Source organism: Scomber japonicus, chromosome 18 (assembly GCF_027409825.1).
Source record: "Scomber japonicus isolate fScoJap1 chromosome 18, fScoJap1.pri, whole genome shotgun sequence".
NCBI classification, from domain to species: domain Eukaryota; kingdom Metazoa; phylum Chordata; class Actinopteri; order Scombriformes; family Scombridae; genus Scomber; species Scomber japonicus.
In genome coordinates, this window is record NC_070595.1 from 28,888,461 (window position 1) to 28,905,835 (window position 17,375).

Here is a 17,375-nt window from a genome sequence, read left to right on the forward strand (position 1 = left end):
ACTGAAAAATCACACTTTAGATGTCTGAGGATGACGGCGGCAGTGATTGTCCTGTCCTTCATCTACCTCGTTATTATCAGAAAGCTACTGTACTGTAACGGAGGTGATTTGAACTTTCTGAAGTGACACAGCACTTAAACAGTATTTGCTATGTAAATACTTTAAGCTGCACTTTAACTTAACTTTGATGATTATTAAGAAGCCGAGCACTGTCACATATAACTGTCCTATAAATGTGAAGATTAATAAGATTTCCCTGTTTGTCACGTTGTCATAACAACCGGATTTTAACTGAATTAAAATGTTTTACTTACTGTTTATTATATTCTTGAATGAATAATGTCTGATCATTGATAATATCATTCAGAACACACACACACACACACACACACACACACACACACACACACACACACACTGCTGGGTTGAAGATTAAACAACTATTATTGTCCAATAAGGAGACAGCATACACACAGAGTGACATCAGCTCATCTCACTGAGCAAAGAACAAACCTAATCTATTATAGTTTCTGAAGGAATAAAGAAATTATCTGTGATTGGTCAAACATACCAGTCTATATGACTGCAGCCAATGGCAAATAACCATAAGACATACGTTTACATACACATGATGTCACACAAGGGTCACACATCCTCAGGACAGGAAATTGGGAGTCAGGAACCTGGTGACCACCAGACCCCTTAATGTATTCAATGAGAGCATCACTCAGGACAAACAATTACAGGGTGAAGGCAGCGCTCATACATCCACACATCCCAAAACTCAGAACTTGACATAGGCCAAAGTGAGGAAGTAGCAGTAGACTTCTTAATAATAACAAAGAGCACATTCCACAAGACGGCACAACTACAAGGTAAAAACTGTGATCTTACTTCACAGTCATCTTTTAAAATGATAAACCAACCATTTGTTGCTTATTCACTTTTACAACACACACATACGTGTGTAACCTTCTCTATTTGTCTTAACCTCAGCAGACTGAAGGGATCACTCTATGACTTCTCTCAGGTTCACAGCACATTTATTGGTCAGCACAGCTGTTAGATAAAAACACACATCAGTGTGGCTGGTGGTGATGATCAGATATACCATACAGCTTATTAAAATATGAATAAAATCAACACACTGAAGCAGTCACCATATTACAATAGTTGTGCATTACTTCTCAAACATACTGTATGAGGCTCAGCAGCTAACATGGCTAACAGACTCAGCAAGCTAGCGCAGCTTCACTCAAAGAAAGAAAAGACAGATATGACAATAAAATAGCGACTCACTGATAGTCACAAAACGTGACAGGACAACTCAAATAACCTGCACTTTAACTTCAGTAAAGGCAGTTTCATAACTTAATATTTGAGGAAATCACAGAGCTGTTTTTAGTATCTCAGATCTTCAGCAGCGGGAAAAGAGACAAGCTGACGTTTTACTGTCATTATATTTACCACCACCGGCCACAGGAGGGCGCTCAGTCACAACTAATGAAAGGAGCCTTGCAGAGATAAACATGAAGTATGAACCTGTTTCACAAGAAAATTAGAATAAAACAACAAAATATCTTGCTTGCAAAATAAAATAATACTAAATGAATGTAGATGTGCCACATGGGGCACTAATTTGTTAGCTGTTTGGTTACAGGTTTAGCTATCATCAAAAATGAATTATTTATCAAAGGTATTATTACCTTTGATATTATTATTAAAATCAATACAATTAATAATAATGATTGATAATAGCGGTGCACCACCCTGGATAACAGGGAAATTATATAAAAGATGAATGTAAATGTACTGAGTTACCAATTTGGAACTATGGTTATTAATAAACTTAACTAGAAAATTCCAGGGAAATTTAGAGTGCCACGGGGCTGATGCCGGGACGAGTACGTGATTCATTTCCAGTGTTCATACGTCACCCTGATCATAATCTGGTTTCTGGAGAATTTCACTAAGGCAAGGCAAGGCAGTTTTATTTATATAGCACATTTCATACACAATGGCAACTCAATGTGCTTTACATAAAACAGAAAAACATGTAATTTGAGAAATAAAATATAAAACAAACACATGGAAACATTAAAACATACAATTAACCCCCCACCCCCCACACTAATAAAAGACAGAAATAAAATACTAGAATGATTTGCTTTAAAATCATTAAAAGGACATAGAGTGCAAATGAAAGATTAAAATGTAAAGTGCTTTAAAAGAGCTCAATCATAAGTTCAGGAGAAGAGAAATGTTTTTAACCTGGATTTAAAAATGGTCACAGTTGGGGCTGTCAGTAGATCTCAGAGCTCTGGGCTCAACTATCTGACCTGAGTCAGTAGATCTCAGAGCTCTGGGCTCAACTATGTGACCTGAGTCAGTAGATCTCAGAGCTCTACTGGGTTTATATTCTACTAACATGTCATTCATGTATTCTGGACCTAAACCATTCAGTGATTTGTAGACCAGTAGCAGAACTTTAAAATCTATTCTATAGCTGACTGGGAGCCAGTGTAAAGACTTTAGACCTGACTGGGAGCCAGTGTAAAGACTTTAGAGCTGACTGGGAGCCAGTGTAAAGACTTTAGAACTGACTGGGAGCCAGTGTAAAGACTTTAGAACTGACTGGGAGCCAGTGTAAAGACTTTAGAGCTGACTGGGAGCCAGTGTAAAGACTTTAGAACTGGAGTAATGTGCTCTGATCTCTTTGTTCTGGTTAAAACTCGAGCTGCATGTCCACTAACACTAACTCAGTAACTTTTACTGTGGCAGTATTAAGTACATCTTACTAGTCAGTATCAAGTGTAACAGTAGATGTAAGCAGAGAGTAGCACACAGAGCACAAGGCAGTAGCAACATGCACTAACTCTAAGCACTACACTACAGCACTTTACGCTTCACACATACTCTGTGTTAGCACACAACACACTGTGTACAAACCATAGACTGTATAAAAGAAAACACACACATACATACACATACATACACACACACCATACCTGCCTGCATTTGAGCAGTAAGAGTGCCAATATAATTCATACATATATATATATATATATATATATATATATATATAGAGAGAGAGAGAGAGAGAGAGTATTAATGTAATTCATTTATATATAGAGAGAGTATCAATACTAGCTCGGTTAACTGGCAAAACAGACAGACAGGAAGAATTAGCCAATCACAAAAAAGTAGCTCAGTTTCTGCCCAGCGACAGGTTGCTAAGGGCAGTTAAGGCTCTACGGTTGCTAAGGTCAGCTAAGGCCCTATGGTTGCTACGGCGATGTGTGAGAATCTGCTTGGGAATTCTCAAAATGCCCCAGAATTTGGCTTCTGACAAGGTCCCGAACAATTGCACACTGTGAGAAAACTGTAACTCCTGTCCAAAAACTGAAAACACAGTGAGAGACACAGAGGTCGGCAGATTCTGACAGTGTCTATTTTATTCAGACATTCCTTAAAATGAGCGAGTAAACTCAGTGCGAAGACAGAGTGAGATTCTTTAAAAAAAAAGAAGACGATTACATTAGGGTCAATGGGGAGCGAAACGCGTATTGCAGCCGGTCTCGGCCCCCCCGTTTAAATTTTGTGCAGACCCCGCCTGTCAACATCACATTTTATGAATCCCAAACCCTATGTCTACATTTTAACCAGAAATTATTTGTCTCTTTTTTAAGGTTTGGCCGTGAGCTCGAGTTAAAAATAAAAATTATTTTTTACTGCTTCTCGCACTCAAGCTAACTGACGCTTCCACTCTAACTGTGAAGAAAAAGTGATTTCCACTCCTCGTTTGACTGCTCATAGTTTGAAAAGTTTACATGTTATGTAAAATAAGTTTGGTGTTTTGGAGAGGGCACAAGTTTTCCTCCGTTTAAAAGTTTGAATCACATTTCTACGTGGAGGTATGAGAGAGCTAGGTGAGTCCAAAAAAAGGTGAAATTTTGTGTATCTTAAAAAAAAATTCCCATTCATTTCCAATGGAGTATTCTCCTGTTTTTTTTTGGGAATAATTTTGGGAAAAATTGGAATTTCAACACCAAAAGTCATAGCACCTCTTTCCAGATCGAGCCGCACATTTTGATGTATATATTGTCAGGGTTTTCTCAAAGCTGTGGGCCTTGGAGCTGTGCACCCGTGGCACTAATAACTAACCAAATGACCATATCAATAACTAGTTAACAATGGAAGATTTGGGAGTTCTTGGCAGAACATAGGTCGGCAAAACTCATTCATGTGTAACATTAAACAGACAGCATGTACATCCAAAAGCATTTATTTACAACAATGACAAAGCAAAACAATCTTAAGTCTTAGCTAAAATTAACCAAAGAATAAAACACACAAGGAATCTGACTGGGGTGTGAAGGTGGAAGTGTTGGACCCAGCGTTGACGGACTAGCGCGTGTGAGCTGTACGTGCAGTTTGACCAGTTCATTCCTGAGGTGGCAGCAGGTCAGCTGCAGGGTTATTATAACGAAAACTAAGACTAAAACTAAAACTAGCAATGAAAACATAATTTAGTCAACTGAAATTAAAATAAAAACTACAATTAAAACAAAAACGAAAACTAAATAAAAACTACAATGAACAATGTAAAACTAACTCAAACTAAACTGAATAAGATAGAATAAGAACAGATAAATTCAGCTTTGTTTTAGTTGTTGTTTTGTTTTCTCCCTCGGTTACTTCCTGTCCTGCAGCTTATATATGATATGATAAACCATATTTGGTGTCACACATTCTTTCATCCTTTCCAGCTTCTACAAGTCAAGACTTTCTCTTAATACCTGAAAAACTAATACTAAATAAAAACTAAACTGAAAGTAGTTAATTCCTCAAAATAAAAACTAAACTGAAACTACTAAATCACTTGATGAACTCACTAAAACAAAACTGAAATAAAAAAGCAAACTGAAAAACTAAATAAAAATAAAAACTAAAGAAAATTTCAAAACTATAATAACCTTGGTCAGCTGTCACACACTCCTCACCATCCATGGAGTCTTTTTCTTCCGCGTTGGCTAAATTCTTGCTGCTTCATCACCTCAAACTATTTCCTCCACACCTCTCTGATGAATTCTAAAAAAGGAATACACTTTGGTTCCTCATAATATGAAACTTCAATGTACAAAGTTGGTCTGGCCGGGCTTGTCAGGGATTTGTTTCAATCTTAAAGGTTTACATTTTAAACCCTCATATTTTACTCACATACACAAAAACACACTGAAAGACTTTAGTGTGTCCTTACTGAGCAGCAGTGTAGTCATAGTGACGCAGAGAGGAAACAATTCAGACAAAAAACAGATGACAAGTTTACAACATCTGTATCTCCCCAAAACTAGAAAGTCAGGAAAACAAAACAGCAAAAGATGAAACAGGTGTGTCTTTGGATTAATCTGAAATTATCAGGTTAAAAATCCGATGACTAACCCTAACCATTTTTTTCCATCACAGCATGAATGACGGCAGCGAGGAGTTGTGTAATGTCATTTTCTAACTAATAACTAAACCTACAGGAAGGTCCTCTGCACCCAAAACAAAAATATAACTCCTGTACACATTGATGAATGCTGCCAGGTGAGATTCAGACATGCTGTGTTGTTCCTGTCTTTGTAAGTAAGAGGAGTATAAAGCACCATGAGATGAGAATATTACATCTGCTGTTATGGATCTAAATATGGATCCACCTGTCCAGAACATTATGCACCTGTAAATGTGATAGTTGGATTGTCTTTGTTCCAGCGCAGGGTTGAAGCAAGGTTAATTGTTTAGTGTGCAGGAGGAGGAACAGGTGATATGCTGTCAGGTGTTGGGCGTGTTATCAGGCAGGTAGAGGGAGGTGTGATTGTGTGTGAGGGAGGGAAGACAGAGGAAGGGTATTTATGCCGGAGCAGATCTGATGAGATGAACACACTGAGCAGTGATGGCTCTCTACAAAGTGATCTGTGTGGCAGCTCTGCTGACTCTACTGGCAGCAGGTAAGGGTCCTCTTCACCTGCACACACCTGAACCAATGACTTCTATACTGAACACCGGGGAGGAAGTAAAACCCTGTAATTAAGTAGACAAAGCTGTAACTCAACAGGAGTTTAACCCTTAAACAGGCAGCGTGCACCAGGAGATACCGACTCTTTAAGGAGCATGATTGGTTAAGGTGGTTGTTTAGTTATATATGAGCCTTTAATTGGTAGAATTGAAGCTTGTGGTAGGTCTATACTTTGATAGAAATTATAAAAATGTGATATTAATGACCAGAATGTATCACTTTACTATGTCAAATAACACATTTAAAGTGTTTTTACCATTATGACCATTTTATACTTTAATAAGGGCAACACATCCTGGTGGAGATACAACTCATAAAATCCAAAATATATTAAAAATATGAGTGGAAATGTTTTACTTTAGGTGCAAATGACATAACTAGTGACATCAAAATGGGATTTTTTACATGTAATTTTCCACTCCTGCCTGTTTAAGGGTTAAAATAATGCAATAATATGTACTCAAGAAAAGTTTACAGCAGACTCTGTGAGTGTTAAATATCATTAACATGAGAACAAGTTCACATGTTTGTTTTTAAAGTATATTTTTTGGGGCTTTTTGCCTTTAATGTTCAGGTTAGTGGAGAGAGACAGGAAGCTGGAGGCAGAGAGGGGGCAATGACACGCAGGATAGGACCGCTCGGTGCGGACTGTAGCCTCAACACATGGGGCGGGGGCTCTACCCACTGAGCTAAACACCTCCACAACAAGTTCACATGTTAATGGAAGAATTACAGAGATCTCTTACTGTATGTAGAAATACCAGAATATAATATTACTAAAATAAAAGTATTGGTTACTTTCCACGGTTTGTTGTTGGTCATCAAAATAATGTTCCACTCATTTTTAGACAGGTTGCCATTAGTTACGTAGAAATGAACGTTAATGTGAAATCTGAATCTGCAAAATAAACATAAACTGGGCTGCAGATAAATGTAGTGGAGTACAAGGTGATTATAAACTCACTGGCCTCTTCATTAGAGTCACACTCTTTGTACATATTTTACTGTCAGAAAGAGGTTCTGTCACTCTGGTCTGAATGTCAGCCTTTTTGCTTGTCAGATTAACTACACATTTTTTAGTGACATATTTTTAAATTCCAATTTTAACCCTAAAACCACCTGCAGCCTATATGTTCATTAATAAACCTCATCTGGCACTTTTCTCTCTCTCATTATTTTTCTTTTACACAGTGAACCTGAACTATCATTTTATTATGTAACAGGAAGTACAGCAAAATATCACAGAGGAAGAGAGAAAACTACATATACAGTTAATTAATAATAATTACAGCCAAAACAAAAAACCCAAAAATGAATTAAAAGAACACATCATCCATCCATCTATCCGTCTATCTATCTATTCAGTTACAGCAGCTACATTTCTTTAAGGCTGTTTTATTTTATTAATAGTAAGTCCAAATAATTTCCTGTTACACTTGGTGTCGGTCGCTCCTTTTCCTTAACTCTCTCTCTCTTTCTCTCTCTCTCTCTCTCTCTTAGCTCAGAGAAGAGAAAATATATGTCATTCATATTTTAAAAATTCAGTGTTTAAGTCAGTTCAGTGGTCAATATGGTGATCATCACAAAGGTCCAACTATGGACATATTATGTATCAATATATCATAATGTGTTAGTGAACATAAATGCTGAATTGTTGTTTCATGAGCTGTTTGTTTTCTGTTTTTCAGAGTCTCACTCACAACTTAATGGTAAGTCAAAGTTTACACTTGTTTAATTCTCTTCCCCCTTTCAGCTGTGGTGCACAGTGGTGATTCATGGAGGGTCGAGCATTTCTCACTCAGTGTTTCTTATCTTCTGTCTCTCTGTAGTGTGCGGTCGGCCTCCTCGCAACACCAGGATCGTTGGAGGACAGGCGGCCCCTGCAGGCAGCTGGCCCTGGCAGGTCAGTCTGCAAAGATCTGCGGGTCACTTCTGTGGAGGATCCCTCATTAACAAAGAATGGGTGCTGTCGGCTGCTCATTGCTTTACTAGGTAAAAGTTAGAGCTATAATGACAAAACAACATGGCATGGTTGAGACCCCTACAATGGGTCACAGGATGAATTTGAGGGATCTTGAGATGTTTAACAGGACAGAAAAGAATACAAATATTGTTCTGCTGCTCAAATTTAGAACATGGATCATATGTACAAATTATTCATTTGAGGGACCAGTTTATGTAATATGAAGGTAGGACTCTGTAAATTAAGATTTGTTGTAATATGAGGATATATATTTCTAACTTATGGGTATTATATTATTTAGACTTTGTGTCTCCACTGCAGCCCTGATTCTCATGTGTTTGCACTGTTTGGTTTCTCTTGTGATCTTCAGCACGAGCACAAGCAACTTGTTTGTTATCCTCGGACTGGAGCGTCTTCAGGGGTCCAACAAAAATTCATTGTCTCGAAAAGTCTCCCAGATCATCAATCATCCTGACTACAACAGTGCCACAAATGACAACGACATCTCCCTCTTGAAGCTCTCCTCCTCGGTTGAGTTCAATGACTTCATCATGCCAGTGTGCCTGGCAGCACCAGGCAGCACCTTCTTCAGTGGTGTGACCTCTTGGGTCACTGGCTGGGGCCGCATCGGATCTGGAGGTAGGTTATACAGCAACTGGGTCCCATTTACTTTCAAAGATAGCATGACTGGATACTTCAAATTTACATTATATCATTTGATGATATGTCAGTGTTGTGTTCACTACTTGTTTCTGTAGACAAAGCGAGTGGTATGAGTTATTTTTAAAGTGTATTTCACCATATATGCTGTTTACTATACTGATTCTGTTTGTCTTTAGTACCACTTCCTGCCCCACAAAACCTAATGGAAGTGGACGTGCCCGTTGTTGGGAACAGACAGTGTAACTGTGAATATGGAGTGGGCGACATCACAGAGAACATGATCTGCGCTGGGTTACGTGCTGGAGGGAAGGACTCCTGTCAGGTGATCATTTTACCAACCGTGCTTCCCTCAAGTTAACTCCCCCTTCAAAGATTCTCTCTCCTGACCCTGTTCTGAATGTTTCTTTACTCAAAGGGGGACTCAGGTGGTCCGATGGTGTCAAAGACAGGAAGTCTCTGGGTCCAGGCTGGAGTTGTGAGCTTTGGAAGAGGTTGTGCACTGCCTAATTTCCCAGGAGTCTACGCCAGAGTGTCCCAGTATCAGTCCTGGATCAACAGCCAAATCACTAGCGACCAACCGGGCTTCGTCACGTTCACGTCCACTGGGACTGACAGTGACCTCAGTGCGAATTGTTCCGGCCTGCCACCTCTAACAACCACCCTGCCTCCAAAAACCACTCCAACAACCACCCTGCCTCCAACAACCACTCCAACAACCACCCTGCCTCCAAAAACCACTCCAGCAACCACCCTGCCTCCAACAACCACTCCAACAACCACCCTGCCTCCAAAAACCACTCCAGCAACCACCCTGCCTCCAACAACCACTCCAACAACCACACTGCCTCCAACAACCACTCCAACAACCACCCTGCCTCCAACAACCACTCCAACAACCACACTGCCTCCAACAACCACTCCAACAACCACCCTGCCTCCAAAAACTAATCCAACAACCACCCTGCCTCCAAAAACCACTCCAACAACCACCCTGCCTCCAAAAAGCACTCCAACAACCACCCTGCCTCCAAAAATCACTCCAACAACCACCCTGCCTCCAAAAAGCACTCCAACGACCACCCTGCCTCCAACAACCACAGCCAAACGTGAGAACCAGTCATGTTAGGCCCTTTCAGCCAACTTCATTCCAAAATTTTGACACAAACTATCTCATTTTTGAGTTAACGCTTGTTGACCTCCTGGGTCAAAATTGACTTGAGGACCACAGAGCAGAAATATTCCAGATTTTCAATTGTTGTTATCATTAGAGTGACCTAAGGTCAACAGGAGGGCTAACAGAGTAGAAATATTGCCTTTCATTGTGTGCCATCTGCTTTTCTCTCCAGCTGTGGTCTGTGGTACTGCCCCATTGAATTCACGTATTTTGGGGGCTAGGTTGATGGGGGCTAGCTCGGTGGAGACTGCTGGCGTGTGGCCATGGATGGCGAGCCTCCAGAAGAATGGAAGTCATATGTGCGGCGGGACTCTGGTGTCTGTGGACTCAGTGCTGAGCGATGCCAACTGCTTCTCAAGGTGAATAAAATGTGGATTCATCTGCTGCTGAAAATAGTCCCAAACAAATGCATTATTTACTCCTGTTTGTTAAAACTACAGTGACCAGCTGTTTTCTAAAATATGAAGCTATATATTTGTCAGCTGTTTTTAAAGGTTTTTAGTAGGAACCAATGGGATCAGGTTAGGGAAAGCCACAGAGAGAGTTGGGAAGTCTAACACATTGTTGGTTTTCAAGTTATTCTCTGTGCTTATTTAGTGGTTTTTACCTCACACAGTTCACCAGTGGCGTCTGAATGGACTGTGGTCTTGGGTCGTTTGAAACAGAATGGATCCAACCCCTTTGAGGTGACACTGAACGTGACAAATATCACCCTAAGCAACCTAATTGGGTCTAATGTAGCAGTGCTGCGTCTGTCAACTCAGCCCACTCTGTCCAACTACATCCAGCCCATCTGCCTGGACACAGAAAAGACCTTCCCTGTGGGCTCCACATGTTGGGCTGCTGGCTGGAGCTCTGGACGAGGAGGGGGTTAGTCCTTCACATACAGACTGATAGAATAACCTTAGCTCTCTTTATCCGGTCAAACACTTAGGACATTGCCTGCTGGTAAATCTGGATGTTTCCCCTCATCATTTTCCCATTTTTCTCAACTCTAGTGGAACAAGTTCTGCAGGAGATTCAGACCTCAGTGGTAGATTGTGGGAACACATCAACGAGGGGCAGGATTTGTACAGAACCCTTTACACTGGAGCAGGTGAATAATGAGAGATTCATGTATAACATTTGTTTATTCAGTATTTCAGTATTTAAACATCAGACTTTAAACATCCATGTCCAAGTTTGAACCACGCAGGTTCAAATTTTGACACAATGGATGACACGCTTTTAAAATACAACACATTGCTAAAGATGAAACCAGTGGTTTCCAACCTTTTTGTCTTTTGACGTCTTACAAAAAGCAAAATAACCTGAACAGCATTTTGCCCACAGAATATAAAACTATTGCTAAGGCTCTTTGTATTATTATTATTATTATTATTTTTATCCATGAAGATTGTGTATCTTTAAAACCAACCCAATGTAAAGTCTGTCCAAAAGTAAAAAAAAGCATGAATTAACTTTCCATCATCATATTGACTTTGAAAGATTTGAAACAAGGAAGAAAAGAGCCATGTTTGTTTTGTAGTCTAATGAAATGCTGTGACTGAATGTCCACTCTAATTACTTTTATTACACTTGAACTTTTCTGTCTTTTCTTTTTGTCCAGGGTGACAATGGGGGTCCAAAGATGTGTAAGATAAACGGCTCTTGGTTCCAGGCAGCCGTGTTGTCAGTCAACAGCAACACCAACACCACCACCAACACCACCACCAACACCAACAGCACTTCCAGAACCTCCGCCACTGAAACTCGGGCAGATTTGGTGATGGTCTTCATCTTACTGAGGAACTATCGGCCCTTCCTGAAACTGACCATCGTAACGTTCTTATCTCCAGCCTCCTCCTCCAGTAACAGCAACACAACCCCCAACCAGACCCCCAGCCAGACCCCCAACCAGACCCCCAGCCAGACCCCCAGCCAGACCCCCAACCAGACCCCCAGCCAGACCCCCAACCAGACCCCCAGCCAGATCCCCAGCCAGACCACCAGCGGGGGGCCACCTGCTCACCCCTTCTTCTTCTTCTTCTTCCAGCTCCTTGTCTTCTCCGTTTTTCTCCACCTAACTGTCTAGGAACCTGCCTTTACCTGTAGGTAGATAGATAGATAGATGGATGGATAGATAGATAGATATAACAAGATTCATGCTGTTGAAAAGTTGGACTCATTTCTATCATTCAGTCTTTTTTTCTTTTTTTCTGGACAGTCTAAAATGAAGGGAGTGATATGGGTGTAAAATGAAGAATTATTTAAGTTGCACTATACACATTTTTCTGTATGTATCACAGCACTTTTTTTAAGCTACATGGTTTTTATTGTTTTTAATGAGCACTACATAATATGAAAATATGTGACATCTTATGTGATTTCCACTTTCTGTAGATTTATTTCATCCATTTCTTTTTAGACATGAATGATTGATAAATATGTTTTCCTGCTTTCTTTAATGAATGGACTGAAAAATCTTAAAGAAGCACACTTTAGATGTCTGAGGATGATGACGGCAGTGATTGTCCTGTCCTTCATCTACCTCGTTATTATCAGAAAGCTACTGTACTGTAACGGAGGTGATTTGAACTTTCTGAAGTGACACAGCACTTAAACATTATTTGCTATGTAAATACTTTAAGCTGCACTTTAAATTGATGATTATTAAGAAGCCGAGCACTGTCACATATAACTGTCCTATAAATGTGAAGATTAATAAGATTTTCCTGTTTGTCTGGTTGTCATAACAACCGGCTGAATGAAACTGTTTTATTTAAAAGGTTTAACTTGTTTGTTTTTTTTACACTAATAAAGAAATGCACAGAATATTGACTGTATGTGTGCTTCCCGAGTCTTAATAAAGACACAAATGTCCGCGGGCCGGTTCTGGCCCGCGGGCCGCATGTTTGACACCCCTGCATCATGTAGTTGATATATGGTTCAACTCTTTTACGCACCGGGCGCACGCCGGTTACGCTTGGAGTTTGTTTATGGACAGCCAAACCTAATAGCTTAGTGTCATACACATAGACTGTATATAAGAAACAGACATCCGTGACGTCACCCATTGGTTTGTGGACTGCTGCTCGGAAGCCAATAGTTTCTAATCTAGGCAGCGCCATCTTGAAAATTTCAGGTGCATGCTGGGAAAAAAAGAACACGGATTCTACTTATATGGGCATGAGGCGGAGTCATGGACGGAAGTATGGGCGGGACCACCGGCGGAGCGGGGAGGCTGCGATTGGTTGCGAGGGCTGGATCTTGAGGATATTGGTCAATCAACCTGTCAATCACAACGTAGCCACGTAGCCTGCTTTATAGTCAAATATAAAATCAGGGAGGCTAACATTTCACAAATGAACATCAGACTGCATTGAAGAAGGCTTTAAACTAGCGATTGAGACCATAAACACATTTTGAAAACGTTTACTGAGGTTAGAAATCAAGTGAGAAGTTGGTGAATTCTCCATTGACTTGTATAGAGACGGTCGCCCCCTGGTGGCCTTCTGATAGAATGCAGCTCTAAATTACTTCCGCATTGGCTTCTTTTCAGAGGACAGGAACTCCCCGCCTGGTCATACACCGTTGGAAACCTCGGACTATTGGCTAAAAGGTTCATCATCAACTTCATTTCACCGAATATTTCCATAGGCTGGAACAGCTGTCAATCAAAGCCATGTCGTCATTGGCTTTGGAGACATGTGCTGCCTAATCCTAAACACCGATTGGCTGGTGTGTGGTGTCGTCAGAAGCAGGAGAGGCTCACGGTTGTAAACATCTAGGCTGTGTCTCAATTTGGACCCAACTGCGAGGCTGCATCCTCGAAGGACGCGGCCTTTGCGGCCTTCGAAGGATGCAGCCTTGAGGAACCTCCGAAGGACGCATCAACCGTTGTTAAATGAGACGGTCTAGCCTTCGAGGCATTTCCTGGTTGCGTCACCAGCTGTTCCCGCCCATAAGACGAGAAAGACGCCACGACCGAAAAGACGGTGAAAAAGCTGACAAAATTATAAGAGAGAAGAAAGGAGAAGAATAAAGGAAAGGAGAAGAAAGAAGGAAAACACACAAGAGAAAGAATAATAAAATAATAATAATCTGTAAATAGTTATTTCTGATGTAATTTTTGTAAATAGTGAAATGTTTCATCACTTGATAATAAAAGAAAATATGTAATCCCTTGTTCTTCCTGAACAGTAGCACTTTATGCAACCCTGTTATAAATTGTACTGAAGTTGTAAATACTAAATGGAATAGACAACGTGTAACAATGAACAATATTTTTTATTTAATAACAACATAAAACATCAAAATCTTCACAACCAAATAAAAAATAAAGAAAAATCATAAATAAACACAGTTCATAAATAAAATCAAATTAAACACATCTATATAGATGTATATTTATTTTTCTATTACTTTTTCCAGGAGAGAGAAGAGTCTCTCCATCCTGTCTTTCCCCTCCTGCTCCCTCCTCTCCTCTGCCTCATTTTGCCTTCTCATGTCCTCCTTTATGAGGTCAAGGAGGTCATCCTCCCTCCTCCTCTTCCTCCTGGACCCTGGCTGGTCTCCTCCTCCTCCTCCTCCTCCTCCTCTTCACTCTCCTGCTCACCCACTGCGGCACTTGGCCCTGGTGTGTCCTCACGGATGGAGGCAATGAGGACAGGGGGGGCAATAGATGGCCTCTGCCCCAGTACCTCATCCATGAGGACAAACCATGGCCAAGTGCCAGCAGTGGGCTTGCCGCTGGCCCCCTCCCCTGTCCCTGGATATTTGCAATCCTAAGGCAGTGGAAATCAATCATGTCAGCAATTTTCAGCAAAAGTATTTAGTAACAGTAAAACTAATCCAAACCTGTAGGCTACCTACTTTATTATTATTATTTTTTAAAATTGTCCCATTTTTTTTTGGCCTGGTAGGGCTGGACCTTCCCCTCCAGCCCAATCTTTTCCAGTATTGCTCTAAACACAGAGGGAAGCAAGAGAAAAGGTAAACACAAGATCACATCAACACAGGGATGCAAAGATGTACAAAAATGGACATCAGTGAATAGATGGTCATTTTCCCCTCTTTGTTTAATCAGGAGCTCGGTTTGCTCCTTGCTCCCTAAAAAAAAAATAAAACAAAATGTAATGTAAAACACGTTTTTTTTTACTATGTCAACAGACAAAAGGGTTCTAATATAGCAAAAAATTATCATAATAATGATAATAATGAAGTATAACATATAATAGTGATAATCCCAAACGTAGCTCTTTATTAAAATCTAAATTTGTTCATCTTAGTCCATTTATATATATATATATATATAAGATATAAGTCAAGTAATAAAATATAAGTAATTAGTAAAAGTATAAGTAGTAATAAGTAAAAATAATTAAATAAAACAAACCAATACATACACTTGAATGAAAAGTCTTCACCTGTTGGTGTCGCCATTGTTGTGTTTTCGCGGCACTGAACAGCGCCGCGCAAAGGATCTTGGGATTTGGGAGGCCGCGAAGGATAGTAGCGGTGCATCCTCGAAAAAGAGGGAAAAGAAGGCCGCATTTCAAGGCTGCATTTGAAGGAGTCTTCGAATTGGGACAGCCTTCGCGCGGCGTTGTGACGTAATCGGCCTCGAAATGCGTCCTTCGAGGATGCAGCCTCGCAATTTGGACCAAATTGGGACACAGCCCTAGTCACGTGTACTCTGAGATGGACGTGCAGGTCAGGAAATGACGTAAATCGGACCGCATATGGTTTGTTGTTTGTGTTATTACGTTACGTGTTGGACTAAATACATGTTGACATATTGAGGAAAGTATTCCGGTTTTATGGAAACGGATTTCATATTTCAGCAGAATGGATACTTGGCGAGCTGTACAGGAAGTCCTGAGTCATAAGATGATCGTTGTGGATAAAGGGAAGACTTTGAAGGTATGTAGCATTATAGCTTTTCTTACTTAGCTCAGGGGCTAGCCGAGCTAATCACTAATACTATTACGGCTGTGAGCAACCATATAAGTCGTGGTCTTGAATGAATCAGGAGAATCTAAGCTTTCCAACAATGTACGGCATGAATATACATGTTTAAGGGTTGGTGTTTAAAACATTCAGAATAACGTGTCGCTACCTCCTAACATCCGACCCGTCCCGTCGGAGGAACAGCGTGCCTTCAGAGGTTAAAGTTAAAACCTGAAGAGTTTGGTTTAGACCTGCTCTATGTGTGAAGAGCCTTGAGATAACTCTGTTGTGATTTGGCGCTATACAAATAAAGATTGATTGATTGATTGATTGATTGATGTACCTGAAACTATAAACCGACAGACTAGACATGAGACAGAGAGAGCAAGCCAGCATTAAAACATTTCAGAATTTAATAAAAACCTTCCAAACGTATAAAAGAATAGCACAAAGGTACTTTTTTTTTTTGGTCATTTTTACAAGTAGAATTTTTTTTTTTTTGGAAAACATTCACTCGATAAAATGAATTACAACATAGATCACAGAAAGGCACTTACAACAACTTTAAACAGTTCAACAAAGCCAGGTCTAGATCTCAGTCTGATCCTGCAGGTAAATACAGTCTACAGTCCATTTACCTGTTAACTGTTGAGTCACACAAGAAGGCCTTTATTATATTTACCAGGCTGTGAAGTGTTTGTCATGTTTGGATCTAAACCAACCATGAACTGATCTATTAGCAAGTATTGTGTGTGTGTGTGTGTGTGTGTGTGTGTGTGTGTGTGTGTGTGTGTGTGTGTGTGTGTGTGTGTGTGTGTGTGTGTGAAGTGGAACTGAAAGTAATGGAGGGTGATACCATCTGCTGGCGATACCAAAACATCTTTAAATAGAAAAGATAAAGAGAACAACCTCTATTAAAAAAGATAAGCAGACTGGTTTAACTGGTTTCACATTCATAGTTTGAGTCCAACCAGGAACCTTGGTCACACTTTCTTGTCCTGTCTTCCCTCTCCTGTAAACTTCACTGAATGGGCTCTTGGTGGGCAGCACACATCCGTCATCTTCTTCTTCTTCTTCTCTTTCTTCTTCTTCTATTCCTACTTGATCCTGATCTCGAAGCAGAGACAGTTGCAGGAGTCGCACTCAGGAGGCTGACAGGTGCAGGCACAGTCCCATTTGACACACTGAGGGAAAACAAACTAGTCACTGAGGAAACTTTACATACGAGCTCCAGTGATCCTAATCATGGCGGTTTTTGCAAGACACAACTTTCTGTGTCTTTATATAGCCGTGTCTTGTGATGACACTGGACCAATTGACTCCCTTTGTGATTGTTTATTAGATATTATTAGATATTCTGGATGGTACAAAACCCCTGGACAGCTCAACCAGGAGAAAACAGAGATTTTAGTCATAGGTTCTAAAGCTCAGTGTCATGGATGCTCCCTCCACATCTAGTGCTTCCTAGTGTTTCCCTGTGTTTCATTTCCCCCCAATGTTTCTGTCCCATTCCCTGTTAGTCTCTTTCTCCACTCTCTGGCTGCAGGGTCTTATTCATGAGTGAGGGTAACTGGGGATGTCCACCG

At 40.4% G+C, this 17,375-nt stretch overlaps 1 protein-coding gene across 1 annotated transcript; it reads left to right on the top strand.

Annotated features, from left to right (window-relative positions):
* The first annotated feature begins 5,935 nt into the window (after positions 1-5,935).
* Positions 5,936-11,932, top strand: zgc:100868 (uncharacterized protein LOC554458 homolog). The gene is made up of 10 exons (XM_053338984.1): positions 5,936-5,990; positions 7,747-7,767; positions 7,888-8,050; positions 8,392-8,660; positions 8,861-9,006; positions 9,100-9,412; positions 10,031-10,217; positions 10,475-10,728; positions 10,857-10,954; positions 11,468-11,932. Exons 1-10 carry the CDS (start codon positions 5,936-5,938, stop codon positions 11,930-11,932), a joined length of 1,971 nt encoding a protein of 656 aa, XP_053194959.1.
* Positions 11,933-17,375: the final 5,443 nt, after the last annotated feature.